This window comes from Ambystoma mexicanum, chromosome 5p, assembly GCF_040938575.1.
Source record: "Ambystoma mexicanum isolate Mex_15411 chromosome 5p, UKY_AmexF1_1, whole genome shotgun sequence".
NCBI classification, from domain to species: Eukaryota; Metazoa; Chordata; class Amphibia; order Caudata; family Ambystomatidae; genus Ambystoma; species Ambystoma mexicanum.
Window position 1 is genome coordinate 952,750,208 of NC_090930.1, and position 21,246 is coordinate 952,771,453.

General features: G+C 44.6%; 1 protein-coding gene across 5 annotated transcripts in view; it reads left to right on the forward strand.

Annotated features, from left to right (window-relative positions):
• The window catches only part of GRB10 (growth factor receptor bound protein 10), an 848,605-nt gene extending 834,891 nt beyond the window's left edge, over nt 1-13,714 (forward strand). For all 5 annotated transcript variants that reach the window (XM_069613407.1, XM_069613409.1, XM_069613406.1 and 2 more), the window contains one exon: nt 8,498-13,714. In XM_069613407.1, the coding sequence (XP_069469508.1) occupies nt 8,498-8,644 (147 nt within the window). In that variant the 3' untranslated portion in view covers nt 8,645-13,714. The remainder of the gene's footprint in view (nt 1-8,497) is intronic.
• Nucleotides 13,715-21,246: the final 7,532 nt, after the last annotated feature.

Sequence of the window (21,246 nt, forward strand, 5' to 3'; positions counted from 1 at the left end):
CCCCTCAGCCCAAAAATGTGTACCTGCTCCAATCTCCTCCAATGCTTAAGCTTGCCCTTCAGGGCCCAGCTTTTGGCAGAGCCATTTTCCATCTGTGTGAAGGTTCCAGGAGATACAGGTTTTATCAACCTACCCTGCTTCGCACAGTCGCCCCCAGGGTGCTTCTTTTGGTGTCCTATCCAAGCACATCTCGGGGCCTCATTCACAAAGTACCACACTTATACCCGCCATATCCAGCATCCTTTGTTCCTTTTGCAAGCTCTGGCTGGTCCTTACTTGCTAAATGGGTGCAACATACCTTTGGAAATGCTATTCGAAACAAGTGCATCATGCACATAGAATCATGAGATCTTCCAAAATCTGGCATCGTGCATGAAGCCACACAGTAAAACTCTGAAGATCTACGCATAATGGATAATATTTTACATTCAGAAGGGGCCCTGAAATAGTCGGTCATTTTACTTGATAAGACGGTGTGGCCATAGCCGTGAAGATTCCGAGAGTCACGCAGAGCTTTGGCTTGTATTTTGGTGTTGTGTTCCTGTCCAGGTGAATGTGCATGTCCTCTGTTTAAAACGTTTGTAAATCCTCCTTTTCAACAGCAAGAGCTGGCAAAGAAGACTGCTATGGTCTGCTAGCAGAAGTGAAAGTGGGAAACCCATTCTGAAACGATGCATTGATTTCTGATGACAGCCATGTTCCCCCCCCCCTCCCCCCCCAGTGTCAGAAGTCCTTGTCTGACCCTTAAGTAACCCTTATTAGCCACTGAGTGCTCCTGAGGGAAAGTGCTTGCTACTGAAATCTGTATCCTGCATGTCACTGTATGGATCTAAACCTGTGTAGACTTAAACCTGAATCATTCAGAGGGCAGTATAATAAGCCTTCAGTTGGATATTATGAAAGCTCTGTTAAACGATAATTAAATCTGCAGATTAATTCTCTTAACTGCTGGTACATATTGTCCAGGAAAGGACCCATGAACTCTACTTATAGAAAACGTTTAAGAGTAGGTAGGAAATTGGATTAAACTAGGTTCCAGCCCTGCATGGTATTAACTTAAAAGGTAAACAGTTTAGTTAATTTGTTAGCCTCCCTTTGAAGCCACTTTGTGGCACCACCAGTGTAAAATGCAGCTTTTTAACATTCAGATCTCATAAGTGCTAGGTGGAGGAGACACTGCATGGTTCACAGGAGAACCCAGAAACTCAGCAAATGCAAGAACAATGAGCAGAGGGTGCAGGAAGAGCTACTTGTCCGGTGCACCACAGAATAGATGAGTGCAAATGGGATGCCAGGGCAGCAGACAAGGGTTACTGCTAACAGAAAGCTGTACATCTGGAGTTGGCAAGAAGTGGTCCAGAGCATTCCTCTAACAAGTTATGGGGAATGAGGGGGACATATGAAAGTGGGGAACTGAGTCATCTGGTGTTAAGGGTGTCTTTGAAGGGGAGTTTGACCTTTCCTGAAATAGGTAGTGGCGTTCTTCCCTAAAGGCATGAGTGATGGCTGCTCCCGGGGAGCCAGGCCAGGCCCAGCGTCCCCGGAAGCAGACCTATCACCCACATCACCGGATCCAGCAGACCGCTACTGGGGCCCTTTGGACCACGTCCTGGCGCCTTTGACGCCAGGCTCATAAAAGGCTTCAGTCCTGGCGCCATAGGCGCCAGGCTCATTTGGTCAAAACATGTCATAATGCTTGGGTGGACTTACCTGAGGCAGACCATGCTGCTTACTCACCCAGAGAAATCCAGTCTGGCTGAGGTCTCCAGCCATTTAGGCTGGGAGGAACTATTTTTCCTCTTCAGGAACTCTTTTTCTTACCTTGGTGGGGCCGGAGGAAGGATGCTCACCTGAAGCACTCCTCTGCTATTTAAACCACGCCCGAAGGAATTCACGTGCTTCGCGTTATTCTGCATCAGCAGCAGGACGCTCACCGAGTCGGCTCCTGCATCCTGGCTCCTGACACGCCCGCAGCTCCTGGAACACCTGAAAGACAAAAGGAGAGAAAAGACAAGCATCCAAAGCTTTACTCACCGGAATCCTGCACTCGGGAAACCTTCTTCCGACAATCCTGCAAAAGAAAAGCACAAGGTTAGCAGCGCACCACAACGCTCGCCGCAGCGCTGCTTTCTCTTACCTTATCGTGGCCGCACCACGTGCAGAAACGGCTACAAAGCTTGCCGCACCTCGGCACCTGCAAAAAGGGGAAAGACACGATTAGAAGCACTCCGCTTCACCCAGTGCCACACCTATTCCACTTAACTTTACGAGGCCTTACCATGAACAGCGGTTTCGACACCGGCAGCGAATCGGCTCCTGCAAAAGGGGAGAAGGTGAGCATCGGACTTGATACAGGAGGGAATACTCACCTAAGGACTTACCAGATTTTGGTTGAACTCAATCCTTCCTCAAGCTTCCTGCGATACGAGACCCACAGTTAGATCTCGAGACCTGGCCACTCAGTATTTTGTCACCATGTGCTGTAGGTAACCTGGTAAACTGGGTGGGAATAAGTGTTTTGAAGGTGGTGTCTACCACAGCTGTGAGCTGGTGGAGTGATTTGAGTAGGCATGTTGTAGTCTTGAGGCCAAAGGCCTAGGACTAGCATAGCTGCTTTTTGTATAACCTAGTAAGTGGCGAAGTGCACATTTGGGGAGGCTCAGACGTTTACACTCGTTCACCCTTAAAAGTACCAATGCTGTAAGGACCTCCGTTTTATTCGGGAAATGCCCATTACTCCATGTACAGCTGGATAGGAGTCTTGGGTAGAGGATATTTGACAAATATCTGTTTCTTGCCGAGGGTAACCATCATGGTCGTCTGGCTCAAAGGAGGCCCACTGCAAATGTGCATAGGGGAGCCAGATACACCATTTCAAAGGTGGCTGCAATCAGGCACAGGTTATTTCCACATATCCACTCCTGGACATGAAATACTGGTTGATCAGTTGGCAGTAGATTGTTTACCTGCAAGTTTGATGTCCATCACTGGCATCCGTGCATTACGGGAAAGAACAGTGATCGGTATATACACACTGGGAGGAGGAGTTTAATGCCCATTTTAAGATAATGGGGAGACCCTGTAAGCTAGATGCTACGAAGTGGCCAAACGCTGCCTGACCGGCTCGGTCCAAAATAGGACAAGATTCTCTTTAAAGCATGGTTAAGGCCTGTGGTGTCTTGCGATGGACCATTAGTAGAATATTTGTTTAAGGTGGAAGATGAATCGAGCTAGATGAGGATAGAAGGGACCTAGAACTGAAGGATTGGCTAAGCTGTGCAATTTAAGGTTATAGAAAAGAGTTAGTTTCCTGTTTCACTGCAATGCTTATTTCTCTTATTCTAAACTGAATCAAAGTGCATGAACTCCAGATTGTGTACCGCCTCATAAAGTGAGTGTGTAAATGCAAACTTTGTTGAATGTATGCTTTGGCCACTATTGGGGTAGATTTTGGGGCTGGCAGAGCCGTACCTAGGATCCGCAGACCTCCAGCTCTAAGAAGGCCCCAACTCCTTCCAATGTCCCAAAGAAGCCGAGGTCCACACAAGGAGCAAAGGGTTACTGTGGTTTTACTATGACAAACAAGCAGGGATCATACGCATGGAGCAAAAACCATTCCAGGCACATCACGCCGATTTGGGCTCACAGGCCATTTCTGTACGTGTGACGTCACAATCGGCGTCACTTGTCAAAACCCATCCCTGAACCCAATGTCACTCCGGGTTGGCTTCCAGTGGTAGGTCCAGTATATGAACATATAGTGTGTGTGTTGTTGGTGGTGAATACGGTGTCAAGTGGTGTACTTGGACCTTCCCAACAAATTGTTACCTGAATATTGTTACATTAGAAACCCCAATAATTGGCTTGGGATTCCCACTGCCAGCTCCTATCCCCAGTGTCCTCATTGGTCAGGCTGTGGGCCCCCACGCCTGGGACTACCGTTGTTCCCAGCCTGCAAGATGGCTGCTTACGTACAGTGTGTATCAGCAAGGTGTGACTATGTGAAAGTGTAACAATGGGGGCTTCTACTAATGTCATGTGAGCGGTCCAGTCCCAGCGCGTGTTGTAGATGGATTGTTGAAATGTGTTGCAAGCTCGGTCCCAGCCGTGAGACGGCTGCATATTCCCAGCTTCCAGGCCTTGGTATCATGTCGGGTCAGCCGGATCATGTCTGAGGCGACTGCTGGTGAGGCCAAATTACTTTGATTTGTATTTCAGCTTGGGATATTCTCTCCTGTAGCTGAGCTCATTGTGGCACGGTGGGTGAGTAATGTCACTTGCAACATCATGGCCTTGGTGGCTGAGGCCTCTGCCAGTCTATTCTGCTTTGCACAACAGCTTTGGGATTTCTGTGAGAGAATTCTAGTGCACTGGATTTGTCCGAGGCCTACTTCGGCTCCGGTTATTCATTCGACTTAATAGTCCTTAGGTTAAAGGCATATCAGGGTTGGTCAGGTTCCTTGAGTGCTCCTGTCCATCCATATGGTTAATAGCGTGTAGCATCTGCAAGCATATACATGAGCTCTTCTAGCGTCTTGTGTTTCTGCTGTGCTTTGGTGAGCCCATGGACCAAAATAATAAACATGCAGACAGTATGTATGTCACTGTCCTGTAGCTCATAGAACTGTGTGCGTATGTCCTTCATGTAGATTGGTGTGTCCTGGCTGTGCAGGTTGCACGTGTGCTTTTGTCTAACGTGGCTATGTCGTCATGGCGTCTTGAACGACCTGCAGCATAGCTTGCAGGAACGTCAATCGATTTGGTCTATATAATCTCCAGCTCGGTCTTGGTGGTCGTTGCTTGGATTGGATAGAGTTTGTGCCACTGCAGGGTTGTATGGTCATGTGGCTGGGTACTGTTGGTGGTGCATGCTTATGCTGGGAGCAGTGTGGATTGATGCAACCGTGTACGGTCGATGGCTATTCTATCAGGGGTGCTTCTTCCGGTTGGGGCCCCATCAGGAGGGAAGGGACACTAGGATTTTCCTTCTTCACCACTCTGTCAAATGGAGGAATAGCTGTTTTATAGCACCATGATGTAGCTACCAATCCCAAGTGTCTGCTTCAACTTCATATGGATATTTAGTTTTGTATGCAACTATTCTCATAAAGGAAGTGTGTTTTTACCTGAAACCTTATGTGAAGTTCCTTCAAAATGCTCAGAAATAAGTAAACTGTTCACTAAAGTAATGCATGCAGCACTCCTGCAGGAGACTGTAGTTTCATGAATGACAGGTAACTGCACAGCTGCTTTTAATGTGCCTGGAAATAGCCCACACATGTCAGTACAGGTGAATCCTCCAACTGCAATGTCAGGACCCACAGAATTTCATTGATTTGAGCAAGCCAAATTGTGGTTTCTTCATGTTTGCTGCTGTGACGCTAGTGTGTTGTGATCAATGAGTACGAGCTTGCTTTGGACCTATGGATTAATAGCACTGATGAACTAGTCTAGAGGTCTGCAACCTGCAGCTCGCCAAAGATTTTGTACTACAACTACCATGATCCTTCCCATTGACTATGCTGGCTGGAGCCAATGAGTGTCCAGAGCATCTGGGGGGAGGGGAACGAAGATTGGACCATAACTATTCTGAACCACACATTTCAGTTCATTGTAGACACCATCTGTTGAAATCATTGAATGAAGTCCCCATATTAAGCAGTCCTAATACTGGAAGAAGCTGGTTTCCACTATTGGAATGCCATTCGGCACTGAACTATCTGATGCTGAGGCTCTTCAGAGTTTGATAATGCACTTTATTGGGCGATAACATGATGACGAAGGCATTTTCATAGATTCCTTTTCATTGTTATAATACAAGGAATAGTTCACTTCCTTGTATTACACACCATCTGTTTGCAGAAAGCAATTCCACAGCAAACAAGAGCATACAACTTTCTGATACAAAGGGTTTCAGTAATCACTTTACTTTTTTTAAAACCTAACAGATGGGTATCATTTTTAAATAAATTGAAATTGTGGCAATGCTGCAGGGCCACATAAAATGTAATTCCGTAAGTTTCTCCTGCTCTAAATCTAGCAAAATACTACGGTTGCTCTACCCATGCAATGGCTTGCAGATCTTTTTGTGACAGAACAATTGGCCACTCTGTCGTAGTTTTAGTTCCTATCTTTACATAAATTACTCAATCCCATCCCCAAGCTGTCAAGCCCGTCAATTTCTTAGCTGCTTCTCGTACTCCTTTTAAATGTGCACCAACCCAAACAAAACATGGACATTTACTTCACGTTTCTTGCCCAATTTCTCTGCACCTTAATGATGGACATGTTAATGTTGCTATTCAGTCGCATCCTCTAATATGGATGCACAGGTTATACGCTAAAAGAAAATTCTCAGGACAGATGCAGCAATTGGGGAATTAAACACATTTAGGAATAGTATCTAAACCCGGACTAAATCAACCCAACTGCAAACACAAAGTATTCTACAGTGTCAAAAGGCTGTTCCGTCAGTCATCCCTAGGCTCGCACCTACCAATGCACCAGATGTCACTTGTTGAACAAACCTTGTATGTTTTTTTCTGAAAAATTTAAGCCCTAGAAGGCACTTCACCAACATCCCACTATAGGACTACACTGTCCCCTTTTGTCCACTTTATAAGTGGGTTTCCTTGGAACCTCTTTTCAATTAGTCTATTCCAGGGGAACCTTTACTTTCAACACATGCACCTTTTTTTAATTGATCTGCAGGTTCAGGCTCCCAGTATAAACCTCTCCTTGCCACACTTTCGCTCTTATTCATGGAACATTTGTGCGATCCTTAAATCTTGCTTTTGACAGTGGCTAAAATAACTTGTGTATTGAGAAGCAGTTGACTATTGACAGCAACACTATCATTATTTCATGTGAGACCGCTATACTTCAGGGTGGCTTGTTGCCATTTTGGCAATGTCTTGCTCTAATAACCAGGGAAACCTTTTCTCCAGTAACATGCTGGACAAATTCTCAGTTTGTTCTCACAATGCCTTCTTGTGTAACCCACCCAATACTCCAGGACACCTCATAATCTGTTCCAGAATGCCCCCTTTAAACTTTACTTGACCCACTAACCACATACCTGAAGCTGTCTACATCCCCCTGCCAATCTACAAAGTGCAATTCAGCACAGCCCTTATGGGCACAGTGTCTCCACACCAAAGTCCCTGGCTGACATGGTGGGGGATCAACTGCCTTCTTTCATCTCTGCACCCATTCCCTCTGCCTCTCACGTGATGCTTTCTCCCCTTTCAAGATGTACTGATTTGGTCCTTCAGCCCCATCCCCAAGCATGCATATTTTGTTAAACTTCCGTTGGGGTTTGTTTTCTTTTGTCTCAACTGAAGACGCTTTGGGGCATCTGCTTCCAGCATACTGAATGATAATGAAATCTTGCTTGTCAAACAGTAAACCACTTTTGACACCATTTGGAAACTAGACCCTGATCCTTAATTGGATGTTATTTTTCTAGTGTCTTGATATTGCGCCTCTTACTAACAAGCCTTTTTCCGTCAGCGGCAGCAGTCTGGGTGTCTACATTGATATCGTCCCCCTACCACAAACAATGGAACTCTGATCTCCTGTAGGAGTTCTTGCAGGACATCTTCTGACCAAGTGGGCTCTGAAAATGACCTGCTTTGTGATGCTGCCTGGGGAAAATGAGGAGTGGATGAACCTATGGCCCAGGAGCACTCTGTTAGACGTGACAGGCAAGCTTTGGGTGGCTCACTGGCTGAACTGCCACACAACAGGCCCCTATCTCAGAGAAACGTCCACCTATCAGATGGCCATTGGACCATGCGCCACAGCATCCCCTGGTAGACATACGCTCTCCTTCCCAGTTTACCAGCCTGTAGTCGCAGGTCTGGAGGCATTTGGATAACATTCCAGCATACACGAGTGAACAGGGTGTGCGCTGCACCTGAAGATGTGCTTACATCATGGAATCTGGGATAACCAAGCGGTAGGGCTCGCCATGAAGGGCCGTTGTCAGAGGACCTGGAATTCTTCTCCAGGACTACCTTCAGGTTGGAGAGGTGGTGCCTTGAAAGCCTTTCCTATTAAGGGGTCAGACCAAGGTACATTATGGTTACCCGGGAATTTTATAGATCTTTGGTCCGTATGGAAGCATTATGCTCTGCGATGGGTGTGGCTCTTGCAAAGTTTAATGAATTTTCTTTAGAAGGTCCCCATTGATTATTGTGCTTAGTCATCCTTTAAACTTTACCACATTGTCCCACTTTGCTTTCCTCCTTTCCGTGAACGAAGAGCTCGCCATGTTGATCCCTGTTTATCAGTCTTGTGCTCCTAGTTTTATGCAGTCTTTGTTGCACTGCTCCGGTGCCTGAACTGGCTACAGCAAAGTAAAAAGAATTTTGCATTCTTTTGGCAGGAATTCTTGTAGAATGTTGCACCAGTTGCAGCATATTGCATTGCACTCTGGTTTCTAACACGCTTGCCAGCTTTAATGCATGCTTTTTATTTCATTATTTTTCCGCAGTGCGAGGAAGAGGGGCACATGTTCTTCAGCCTTGATGATGGAAACACCAAATTCTCGGATCTGATCCAGCTTGTTGAGTTTTATCAACTGAACAAAGGCACTCTTCCCATCAAACTGAAGCACCACTGCATCCGGGTGGCCTTATGACCTCATCACGTTGCGCCTTAAATTGTCCGAAGACTGGAGTTTATAAGTGGAAGAACTTCTCAGATGTGCACACTCTTCAATTGGGATTTGGTGTTCACTTGATAGCTATGGTGCACCTTCGTGATATGGGGAGAAAAGAAGACTGTTAACAGACCAATATACTACTGGTTTGTGCAATGCCTATGAACACTGTTGTATCCCAGCTTCCTGAAGGAAAACGCTATCCAAATCATTGCAGTGGAACTGGAAATGACCTTGTAGCTGGGCCACTCAACAGACAATTGTGAAGAGAAATTGAACTCTCAACCTTTGCCCTGGAATAACCTTGATAAGACTGGTGTGTTTACTTTTTTTTGTATTGATATCACATTTTTTGCACTCCTTGATATTGAGATATTGAGTACAGCCTTTCTTGGAAGCTGATGTGGCATTCGTAATTTCTGCAGGAGTTGATCATTAATCTAAGCTTTGAAATCCGTGTCCAGCATTGGCCCGAATAGATGGAACAAGTGCCATCATCCAGCTTTCTTTTTTTTGGGGAGAGTAAGACTTGTTCTGTACATGTAGATTTTAAATGCAGCCAGAAAGATCGCTTGTTTGTCTTGGGTATTTGAATAAAACGGCTGCTGTATGTTTGCATGCAAATCTGTGACACTCGGTCATGCAGTGTTAATCACACCTATGCACAAGTCTTTGGATTTATCTTTGCCATTTTTCAATCTTAAAGCCTTTTTTTTCTTCTGCCAGTGACCTTTGACTGTTACTAACTAGGATTAAGCTGAGCAGCCATGCTTCTTTAGAATAGTTTTGTTTTTAGTGTCTTAAAATATGAATAGCCCCTAGTCTGCCCGTAGTCTACCTAAAGGGTTAGGCCAATGAGATCAGTGTTTGTTTTAAAAAAAAAATTATAATTCATATAACTAGTTTTGATGCTTCTCACCGAGCTTTAAGGAACTAATAATGGGTTGATGCAACAAAACAATCTTGGAAGTGAATTCTTTGGTTATCAAATGAGAATTTCTGGTGCCACCTGGCACACACCCAATTGCTAGCTGCCAGGAATCTTTGACTCCTGATGGGCTAGGTGTAAAGTAAGTTGTTGGCTCTTCCTCACTGCCCAGTCTGTGTTCTTTGCAAAATGGAAGATGGTTTGCGTTAAACCATTTAACATTCTGTAATGGTGGCTGTAACTTTAGTCATTGGTGTAATAACACTATTGCAGTTTACGAGATAGAGTTTGTAATTGTTTATTATCGAATGCCTACCTATAGATTTAAGACCCAATTTGCTTTCACAGCAACCTTTCATTGTACATCTAAAGTTTGTGCCCCGTTCCTGCCCATATAAACATTTAGCATTAATTGTTAGATGTTAAGCTGCTTTTGCCAATCTTGGAGTAATGTCAGTTTTTAGGATTTGCACACCCCAGTAAGCCACTGTTTGCTTTTTCTTAATGTTGGATCCCATAGCTGCTGCTAGTGTACTGATGCTAGAGTTGCTTGGACTAGTACACTGCCTTTTGTAAGATTACGGTCATCTGTCCTGATTAGCTTACTGAAGATATTGCTCCCTTTGGCAGTGTTAATGTTCAGCCAACAAACCTGAAACCAATATGTGCACGCACAAGTACCTCTCTTGGGAGAAAGTGGTGGATGGCTTTTGTGGTGTAGTCTTGTGAGCCGATAGCCGGGAAGTAGATGTTTATGCAACTCTACTTGCAATTGGCAAGAATGGGAAATTGGAAAATAGCCAGTTATTTTGCTCTCAAGCATGTTCCCCAGTAAGCCACTGTTTGCTTTTTCTTAATGTTGGATCCCATAGCTGCTGCTAGTGTACTGATGCTAGAGTTGCTTGGACTAGTACACTGCCTTTTGTAAGATTACGGTCCATCTGTCCTGATTAGCTTACTGAAGATATTGCTCCCTTTGGCAGTGTTAATGTTCAGCCAACAAACCTGAAACCAATATGTGTACGCACAAGTACCTCTCTTGGGAGAAAGTGGTGGATGGCTTTTGTGGTGTAGTCTTGTGAGCCGATAGCCGGGAAGTAGATGTTTATGCAACTCTACTTGCAATTGGCAACAATGGGAAATTGGAAAATAGCCAGTTATTTTGCTCTGAAGCATGTTCACATCCTGGTGTTTTGTCAGTCTTTCTGTCCTTTAAAGCAAAGTGCTCCCTTAATTTCAGTGTTCCGTACTGTGACTCTGTGTATATTCTTGCTGTCTGTAATAGTTTACCTATTCCTTGATCAAGTGGCCTTTAGGTGAGGTGAAGGGAAGTGGTTTGTTCTTGGCTGTTTACCAAACCATTTTATTGTCCTCTTGAACATCCTGTAAATTGTCAGTTTCTTGTTTTAAAGAACCGTCCTTGCGTGTTTTGCATTATTTCTTGATGCTATTTTTCATTTTTTATGGTGGTCGTCCTTCCTCTGCCCCTCCTTGTCCAGTGCTCCTACGGCATTTCCTGGTTGTACGTAGATGTTAAATTGTCATCTCTATGCCTTTGAGCCCCTGTTGAATATCGGTGTACCTTCTGACTCAGCAAAATTGAACTCTGCCCTCAGCCAAGCATGAAAGGAGGACACCCAAAGCTGCACTAGATTTAATTGTGCTAATCCTCCAGAGAAAAATCCAATGATATAAATCAATTAAATGTTACTTTTTTGCGCTATTAAGGACTACGTACGTTTCCCGCTTGCATGTAAAACCAGTCATTTTCCCCCCCTTTGGAAGCACCATAGTGCGGGGACCAGGATGCTTTTGAGTTGTCCCAGTGATTTGTGGGGTAGATGACTAGTATGTGTACCTTATGCACATTTATGCTAGTGACGGATTGGCTTTTGAAATTGGCTAGACATCTCGTTGAAAGGTGACCCGCTCCATTTGATGGAAACGCACAGGGCACGTCCAGGTAGAAAATGTAATGCATGCAAATACAAAGTATTCTTCGCAATGTCACAGGTGATTTTAATGATTGTGGGGAAAGTGAGCCAAAAGTCGTTATCTTCAATATCTGGTTCAGAAGAGTGCATGTCCTTTGAACCATTTTGTAAAACAGGCTTCTGGTTGAAAATGTCCCTTGGGGTCTGGCCTTACCTTGAGATTCTGCTTTTACTTCAAATCAACTACCTCCTTACAGATCTTGCCACGTTATTCAGCAGTGCCACTTTTGAATGTTGCTTACCTCTTATTTGCTTGGGATTCTGCAACCACTGACTGCTTTTTCTCAGTTTGTTGATCTCCAAGCAAGCACATGCATGTTTGGTCGGCTTTAGTAAATGTAGAATTGTTTTTTAATTACATGTGCTATGTGACATCATGATCAGGAGAGGTGCATAAAAGTAACATGGTTCTGTTAGTAGGCACTAGAAAAAGAGGAAGCGGCATGACCATGTTTGCAACCAGTGAAACTATTCCTCCAAATCCTTCACGTGATAAAAATGTAGGGAGTAGTTCAGTGGCCTTACCTTGAAATTGTGCGTTAATGCTGTTTCTGTGGTGTGAACTCGCTCAATCCTGTATGAAAGTTAGGCTAGCATTTCAGACAGCGCTCAAAGTTGTTGTTCGCTGTAGTTTTCTGCAGAACCTGCAGTTCATTCACTTGGCAGAGAGCATGGTGTGATCTTCTGCCGGTGTGAGAATGGAGCTTTACTGGATTGGGCACCCTTAGTACGCATCCTAGGACATTGCCCTTTACCTACACTGTTGGAGCAGTGAGGCAGTTCTAAGGGAGGGCAAGATGGACAAGTCATAAGCTATTGTATTTAACATGTTGTACTGGGAGGGGGGGGGGCGGGCATAGTCTCAGAAAAGTATCTTATTCTAAGCGTCTCATGAACCACCAGTTTCTCCTATAATCCCAAACCACCTAGAAGCTGAATGTTTTTTTTTTATTCTAGATCTTCCAAATGTTGACTTGGCCACAAGGGGAATTCTGTTTGCACCTTGTTTTAAAGCTATTTTCACCAATTGAACCTGCTTTGGTAGTTTCTCTGGTAGCTTCTCTTGTATTGCCTTCCTTTGTGACCAGTCAAACCTTTCATTTTGTTAGAGATTTAACTGTTTTTATAACCGATTCAAAATGTGGTGGGGTGGAGGACTAACCTTCCCCCGTCTCCTTCAGTGCTTTTCAGACAGACATTTCATATGTGCAGTGTTATGTATATTTATAGATCTTCTTTTTTATTTAAAAAAAGATCAGATTAGACAGTTATCTTGATATTGAATGATTTTGCATGTTAATCAGCGGTCTTGGTATTATTGTACTGTTCTGTACTTTGCCAGCTGAAGCTCCAAACTGTTTGAAATCATAGCCATCTTTAGCAGTAAGCTTGCTCTGTCCTCAAAGCTTTTTTGCCCCTCTACCCCTTCTGTTTGTAAAATTAAACAGGAAGAAGAAAAACATTGGAAAAAACAAACCAGTTCCATGCCTAATCAGCTGGCTACCAGCTCAGAAAACCAAGGACTGAAGGACATTTTGAATTTTTATTTTTGTATTTAAATGACATGAATGTAAATGGGGATGCTCAGGGTTGTTTTTGGAGCCTGTTGAATTTGTCTTTTTTCCTTTGTTTTATTTTTTTAAATAAAAACTTCATGTAGCATTCTTGGCTATGTCTAAGGAAAATGCCAAACCGTTTTTTGGTAGTCAGTTTTAGTACTAAAACTTTGAGTTGTATTAGAATAGGTATTAAAAGTAAATCTGTTTTGTAAATCCTTGAAGAAACCTGTGCCTCAGTTTTTAGCTGTTTTGTCTTCTCTTCTGCACTAAATACCTGACAGTTTGACCAATCAATGCACCTTTCTAGTGGCAAAAAACAAGCTTACCGTAAATTATATTGTCACAATACATGATTTAGAGACTGTTAATTGGAGGAAAGTTTTCAGGGAATGCAAAAGGTATTACCTAAAAGAGATAAAACTTTTATTCAGTATGCTTTGCTTCATACTGTAAATAGCTTTTTTTGGCTTGTGAACTAATTGTAATCTTTCAGGTATTTTTGTATAAATAAGGGACTGATATTCTGTTACTTGTAATTTAGAAATAAACATTAATACATTGCCTTTCATTTTGTATCAACCATTTTTCTTTTCTATAAAGTGTTATGGTTCAAGTAATTGGTGTCCAAGCCATTCTTTGACAAATTTGCAATTTCCAATTTTGCCTCTTCAGCTGCACACAAATACTGTAATGTTTTTTGATTATCAAAATAGTGGTGTGCTGCTTTGTTAGCCAAGTAATTGTGCAACAGAAACCTGCCTTCCCGATGCATGAAGTTTAAGTATTCTTTTAGCCACCAAACGTGAGTTTTCTGATGGATTGTTGACAACACACTATAACAAGGCAAATCAGTAACTGCTTAATTCATGCATCAAGCTTTACTGAATGCTGCTCTGAAGAATGTTCGAACATTCACAATCCATGTGATCCTGTAGACTTCTAAATCATGCATTAAACGAAAGTACGTTTATGGACTAAGGTTGATATTTACCCTCGAAATCAGACTGGGACCAAGAAGGTACATTGCCGACAAAGATGCCAGTATTACATTTTCTGCTACTACGGGTTCAGCAGTGTATGACTGCAGCAGCTGGGCACCCAATGCCCACTGTGATACTTTGAAGCAATGGTGGTACTTGGAGGGATTATCGGTTTAAGCAACCCTTGTAGTGAGGAAATCTAGACATGCCAGTACCAATTTTTCTTTCTCTTCGCCTGGTCTGAAACTACTGCAGGAAATATTACCAGGGAGCTACCAATGGATATCCACAATTCTGACCCGCCACTCAGCTATCTGAGCTGAAGTTTGTCTATTATATAAATGGTGGATGGGGGTTCAGAGTGCCGAAAGGAAAAATTACCTAATGCAGTTTTCTCTGCTTTAGCAACTTGAGGTCCATTTTTTTCTCTGCCGTTCTCGTCGATTGTGTGCTCGCAAGTAAGCTCCTGCCAACCCTGTTCAAGACACGACTGTTAAAGTAGTGTTTAAGAAAAACTGAATTGGCAAGGTGTAAATTGCTCGGAGGGATTGTTATGAGAAAAATGCATGATGAACACTATATGGATTTGAAGTAGACTTCACTACGTTTAAGGGGCTTAGATTACTAGGGCCCATGGAACGTTAACCTAAGGTAACTTAAGAATGAAGGTTTTCAGTAAACTAGACCTCCAGGATTAGGGTTGTCATTCCAGCCATATCTCGAGTGTTTAAACCGGAGTTTCTATTGAGGTAGTGCGACTATGGATACAACAGATCATTCTCCCTGTTTTACTATTAACAAGGCATTTGGAAAAAAAACAATCATTTTAACAAAGCATGTATCTTGTGCCCAGTGTCCCTCGACAAACGGGATGGGGTATTGATCCATTTTTTACTTAGCTCCGATCATTCTCCTCTTAAAGCATTCTACACTCTCGTTTTGGATGACACAGAAAAAGCCGAATCAGGATCCAAATACACTTCTAATAGGAGCTACTGGAAAGGAGGCATGAGCGATTTTCAGAGCAGCCGCAAAAAATGGACATGCAGGCAATTTTGCACCTGTTTCTGAAGTTGAAGCTCCAGATGTAATTCTGGGTAGGGTGGTTCGAGTTTTATCATGGCAAACTCTGGATAACCAAATGAAGACCTACCGAAGTGCGTTGGAGAAAACAAGAGTTGTTAAAGCAATGTTTGGAACTAGTCAACTCAGCCACACAAGTCTCTAGAGTTGGTATGTAGAGGCTGAATTGTGTGGCGAGAGAGGTGGAGGGGCGGGGGGTGCCTCTCGCTAGGCCACACCAGGAAGTTTGGTCGGAAGGGCTGGAGCAAGACAGGGTAGCACAAACTAGCATAGCTGCTTTACGCAAGTATTTCAGGATTTAGTGCATGTTGCCAGAGCATCAAGTGAAGTCACTACAACTTTTACAGGAATAAGGGTCTTGCTACTCCAAGGCACGTTGGGCATTTTGTGATGAACTCCTTTCACAGGTCTGACGGGCAGGGGGAAAGTGTAATCTTTCTCAAATATTGTGGGTCTGTTTAGGTGGTGGCGCTGCAAAGATGTGAATCATGTCACCATTCCAGTGCTCAGGCAAAAGTGACACTGAAGACGCACAATCCAAAGTCTGTGTATACTACATACAAGTGCAAGGGGGGAAACGTACTTATACTAGGACCAACCCTGGACACTACCCCATACAGAACGGCTGTGAAGGATCAGACTCAAATTCAGTGAACTGAATACTGTTTTTCCATTATCCTCAAAATATTTTAAAATACTGCTAGTGATTGCTACTAATAACGAATAGCAGAAGGAATAGCGCTAGTCGAATAAGAATTTGAAGGAAATTAATCTTACTATACAAAATTGAAACCCTTCAAGGGCCATTCCCTGGACACTGGCCTCATGTGGCATCGCTCCACTGTGTGACGTCCTGTCAGACCACTAGCTTCTCTCCACCAAGCTCACTAGACTGGGCAAAACGTCCACGACATGAGACTCTCGGCACGATTCTTCAATTTAAACCCAGGTTTTACCCCCACCCATCTTGTGGAAATCTAACTGCTCTGCCATCTCAAAAGGCTGCCAAGATGGCTCATCTACATAGTGAACTCGGGGCCCTCAATGCCCTGGCACCTATTGCGAAGATGAAAAAATCCTCATAAAATGAATTGGTTTGATAGATTTGGTTCGCATGCCAAGAAATCCACTTAAATTAGTCTCGCCCAAAAGAAATGGCTTACAGGACGATAGTCCACTGCTTAAGGCTTTCAAGAGGCTGCCACTCTCCAAAAAGCAGGAGAAAGCCTGCATTAATAGGCACTAATAATCAAGCAATGTTGGCATCACACGAGATAAATCTAAAGGTATTGCAATTATTTTTTCAAAGGCAATCCATGCCATGTATGAAGGTTGCCATCCCCCCTGTGTAATATCAGAATTGCTTTATTTCGGCTCAAGCCCATAAAAGCGTGCAAAATCATAACGCATTACATTCTAGAAGTAAAACATTACAAATATTTTAAAAATACATCACATTAGATACTAATATAAAAAGAGCAAAAATCCTTCCAGTCGATGGTCATTACAATATATCCAGCCACATTGTGTGGAAGGGTGGGGTAGCCTGTGCTCCATTGTATATGCATGATATTTCTGTGGTCCCTCATGAGGCAGACCCACCAACCCAGTAACAAAAAAGAGGGTTCTACCCAGAACAATTATATGGACAATATATCATCAGAATAATTTTGTTCAATATTTTAACTCGTCCTACTTTCCAGAATCCTGCAAAACCAAACCCAGACATTGACACAGGGAGAGTATACTCGCAGCCTTGGAGTTCTTATACCAAAACAATTCAGGCATTAATCGGAGCACAACATTTCCGTCTATGCAGCTCAGCTCTGTGGATGAAGTGGCTACACTGGCAACCACGGCTCGGTCAGTGTCCCATAGTGTAAGAGTTCCTGTCTGCCTAAGTGGCGGTTTCAAAAGACACGCATTCTGATGTAGTCCAATTCATCAAACAGTAATAAATGGGTAATTTTCTCCTCATCCAAATCACATGGTGGATATAGATTGGACCCATTCCCTATCCAAGACTTTGTGAAACTTGCAACCTGTAAACTACCGAATCTAAAGCTGAAATACAGAGACCAAGCATACGGGGGGGGCTAATGCCATCCAAGTATTCCTCAAATGCAAAATTGGATTTGATTCTCAGGTACCGGGGGCCTAACTTCAACACCTGGGTCATCACAATTATTTTCCTCCCATCGACTTCAAGGGATTTGGTCTTCAACTTTAAAAAAGTCCTATCTGAACTCGCAGGATCATTCCAAGCCTCTGCCTCCTCCAGATGAAACCAGATTCTTTTGATGTGAACCACAGAATGCTTTTCCCTCCCGGTGAGTGCAAAAGGTGTTTTGTGGCCTCCCGACAACTGCCTAGCCCCTCTGTACGCCATAAAAGAATCCAATAAAAAACAGATACATATTGCCTGGTCCCTAATGGGACAAACGTCTAATTCAAGATGAATCAAGGCATTGGGATTTCTTATAGGCACCTGGAGAAGACTTAAGTGTTTATTTTCAGCTATTTCCAAGCATGTAGAATCTGTATATCCACACAGTTGTGCTCCATAAAATGAGGCTGAAATAGCTAGTCTTCTATAGAGCGCTAGAACGGGTGACATGGCACCTCTGCTTTGTCTTGTAAAAAGGTTTGTATGGAAATATACTGAAGCTTTTATTCAAATAAAAAAATAGTACATATTGATATTTTATTCGTATCGCGCTCGTACACAAGTGTTTCAGAGTGACGGGGCAAGGGAGGGGAGCAAGGTAGAACAAAAACACAGATCTTACTAGGCCCAGTGACTTTGAGAATGTGCAGGTGCATAGAGGGCGAGGGATTAAGTGCAAGGGAGCAAAAAGCAGCAAACAGTGGTAGTGGTCAGCAAGTGCTAGGAATAAGGCAACAGATGGGGTGAGTCTGAATAAGTGCAGAAAAAGAAAGAGGGAGGGACTGCAGGGTAACAGATACGGACCCCAGTGCAAGGGATTACCCGGAAGAGGTGCGGGTGAGTGGCAGGGTGAGCAGGTACCTGGGCCCTATCGACAGAGGGAGACCAGGTGCACGATGCCGAGACAGAAAAGATCAACAGAGGAGAGGAGGCGAGAAGGCAGAAGCAAAGGGGAAGGTGTTGAGGTGCTTCCAAAACCAGAGATGGTTCTCAAGTTTCAGAGAGGATGTTCCAGAATGAGGCCCCAGCCGAAGTCTGCGATCTACCCCCAGCTCGTTTCTTAGAAAAATGACAGACCCTGAGGGAGTTGGAGGAATGAAGGGCTCGGGAGGGAAGGTATTTAAGGAAGGACAGCTGAAAGTATTTTGGACCCAGGCCTCAGCCTTGTGGACAATGCAAAGGGTCTTGAATTTAATCCTTGCAGCCACAGGTAGCCAGTGAAGAGATTTCAGGGCTGGAGAGATACGATACCAAGGCTTGAGGCCAAGGACAAGTCTTGCAGTCGTGTTCTCGATAAGTTGCAAATAGTGGAGTAGAAGCAGGTAGATTTAGAAAGTGGCTGTTGCAATAGTCCAACCTTGAGAGAACCAGGGCTCGAGAGACTGCTTCTTGGGGAAGGAGAGGAAAGGCAGAATACTTCTGAGGAGGTGCAGTAGGAAGTTTGACTTTTTTGAGACATCAGAGATGTGGGCAGAGAAGGAATGCATGGAGTCGGATTACCCTGAGGTTCTTGGCCACACAGGTGGTGGTAGGAGGAAGGCCAAGGGAGGCCAGCCAGAGTGACAGGAAAGGAGGGTGAAGGTCTGCTGATGAGTATCTCAGTCTTGCTGGCATTCAGGCAGAGATAATTGGCGGCACACCAATACTGAATGGCAGATAGGCAGTTAAAGATGAGAAGAGGTGGCTGAGGGAGGCCTGAAAATGAGTTGTCCTCAGCATAGCACTGGAAATCTGATCATAAAATGTCAATGCGGTGGGCGAGAATTGCCAGGTATTGGTTAAAGAGCCGAGGTGCGAGGTTGGACCCCTGGGGAACACCGCAGGTAGAGAGGGAGATGGTCGAAAGGAAGGACCCAAGTTGGACCTGGGAGGGTCGATCAGAGAGAAGAGGTCAGCCAGAGCCTGATCGGTGATGCCCAGGTTGTGTCAGACTGTTGAGCAGGATAGTATGGTTGACGGTGTAGAAGAGGACAGAGGGAATGTTAGAGCCCAGGTTGGGAAGCCAATCTTCACTGATGTTCAGGAGAGCAGTTACTGTGCTTCTGGTAACTCTAAAGCCAGACTGATGGTCGTGGTGACAGCAAACAGAATCAGAGTGGAGGTTAAGCTGAGATGGCCAGCCTTTCCAGGAGTTTGCCCACAAAAGGAGTAATGGAAATAGGGCAATAGTTAGCCGGGCAAGAAGGATCAGCTGTGGGTATCTTGAGAGGATACACAAGTGTTCAGAGGGAAGGGAAGGCTCCTGAGGCAAAGGAGAGGTTGCAGAAATCGGCCAGGAGCGAGGATGTCAATGTAGTTCTTTATGATTTTAGAAGAACAGGGATGAACCTATTTTGACGAGACTTTCATAGATCGGACTGGTCTAGCAACCTTGCCAGGGGAGAGAAGGTTGGGGGTGGCTGTAGGGTCTGAGTTCACAGAAGGAATGAAGGAGGGAGGAGGGCATGGGATTGTGGACAGGATGTCCAGGGTTTTTTTTAGATTTGAGAGGTAAGGGCCATGCAAAGGGCCTGGGAGGTGACAGGAGGGGTAGAGACTGCAGCAGGATTGGCCAGCTCCTTGCAGATTTTAAATAGTTCGGCTGAGTTGTTAGATACTGAAGAGAGACAGGCTTGGATGTGGGCTCTCTGCCTGGTGTGGACAGTCGGTATTGCCTTTGGAGCAGGCAACAGGCCAGTTTCAGAGGATGAACAAGAAGTCCTCCATTTCCTCTCAGCCGCCCTACACGTACGTTTAAGTGTAGCTAGGTCAGAGTCATACCAAGAGATTCACTTGTCTTTGGGCTTCAAATGGATCCTCATGACTAGGGCAAGAGCATCAAGTTTCGACAGGGCTGTGTCAGGATGTGAGTCAGCCAGAGGTGGGGGAGAGAAGGTGGTGGCGAAAGCCTCCAGTGACCCACACTTCGTGGGCCGGATGTCCAAAAGGTAGGTGGCAGTGTTGGAGTAGACTTGGCCTAGGGGGCATAGAGGGAGAAAAAGAGAGGGAGGGATTGATCGCTCCAGGAGAGAGAAGTGGTAAGAAGGATGGAGAGTGGGCGGTCAGAGGAAAACAAGACATCAAGTGTGTGCCCTGCAGTGTGTCAGGCCAGTTAAAAAGGGAGTCAGAGGTCACGGGAGAGTACAGAGGGGGAAAAGGAGTGTCAAGATGGATATTGAGGTCACCAAAGAGGAGATGAGTGGTTGGGACCAGGGGGAGGAGGAGCGGTCCGCCCACTCGGAGAAAAGAGGTGATCTGACCTGGTGGCTGGTAGATGGCCACGGTAAGAGTGACTAGGACAGAGAGAGCCTGCAGACAAGGCATTCAAAAGAGTATGTCTGCGTGGGAGGCAGGAATCCACTCAGGAAAGATCAGGCCCACACCGGGTGGATCTGGGTGTGGAGAGCAACTTGTAGCCATTGAGTGTCAAAGCTTGTGACGGAGCTGGCCGTGAACCATGTCTCGGTAAGACCGATGACATCAAGATAAATTTCTTCCCGGAGAGGAGACTGGACAGAGCATAGAGATCATATGAAGAGTTCATAGATCTGGCAAAGGAATGACAGAGCATGTCGGAGTGTCTGTCTGGCACGAGCGCTGGAATTGGTGTCAGCAATAGGGAGAACCGGGTTGGAGGCCAAGATATCCTTTTTGAACTTCTTACCAGACTTAGTGAGAAGGGAAGGATAGTCAATGGAGAAGCTGTTGGAAAAGATGGGAGAAAAAGAGCGTCAATGGAGTGATAGCGTGAAAAGGAGGGAGAAAGGAGGGGCATGGGCATAATGCAAGTACAAGTTTTGGGTGGGAGGCCCCTTTGGCCCTGCTCAACATACCAGGGATATCCCAGAGACTGTTTAGGCTAGTGCCAACCCACGGGTCAAGTGGTCAACA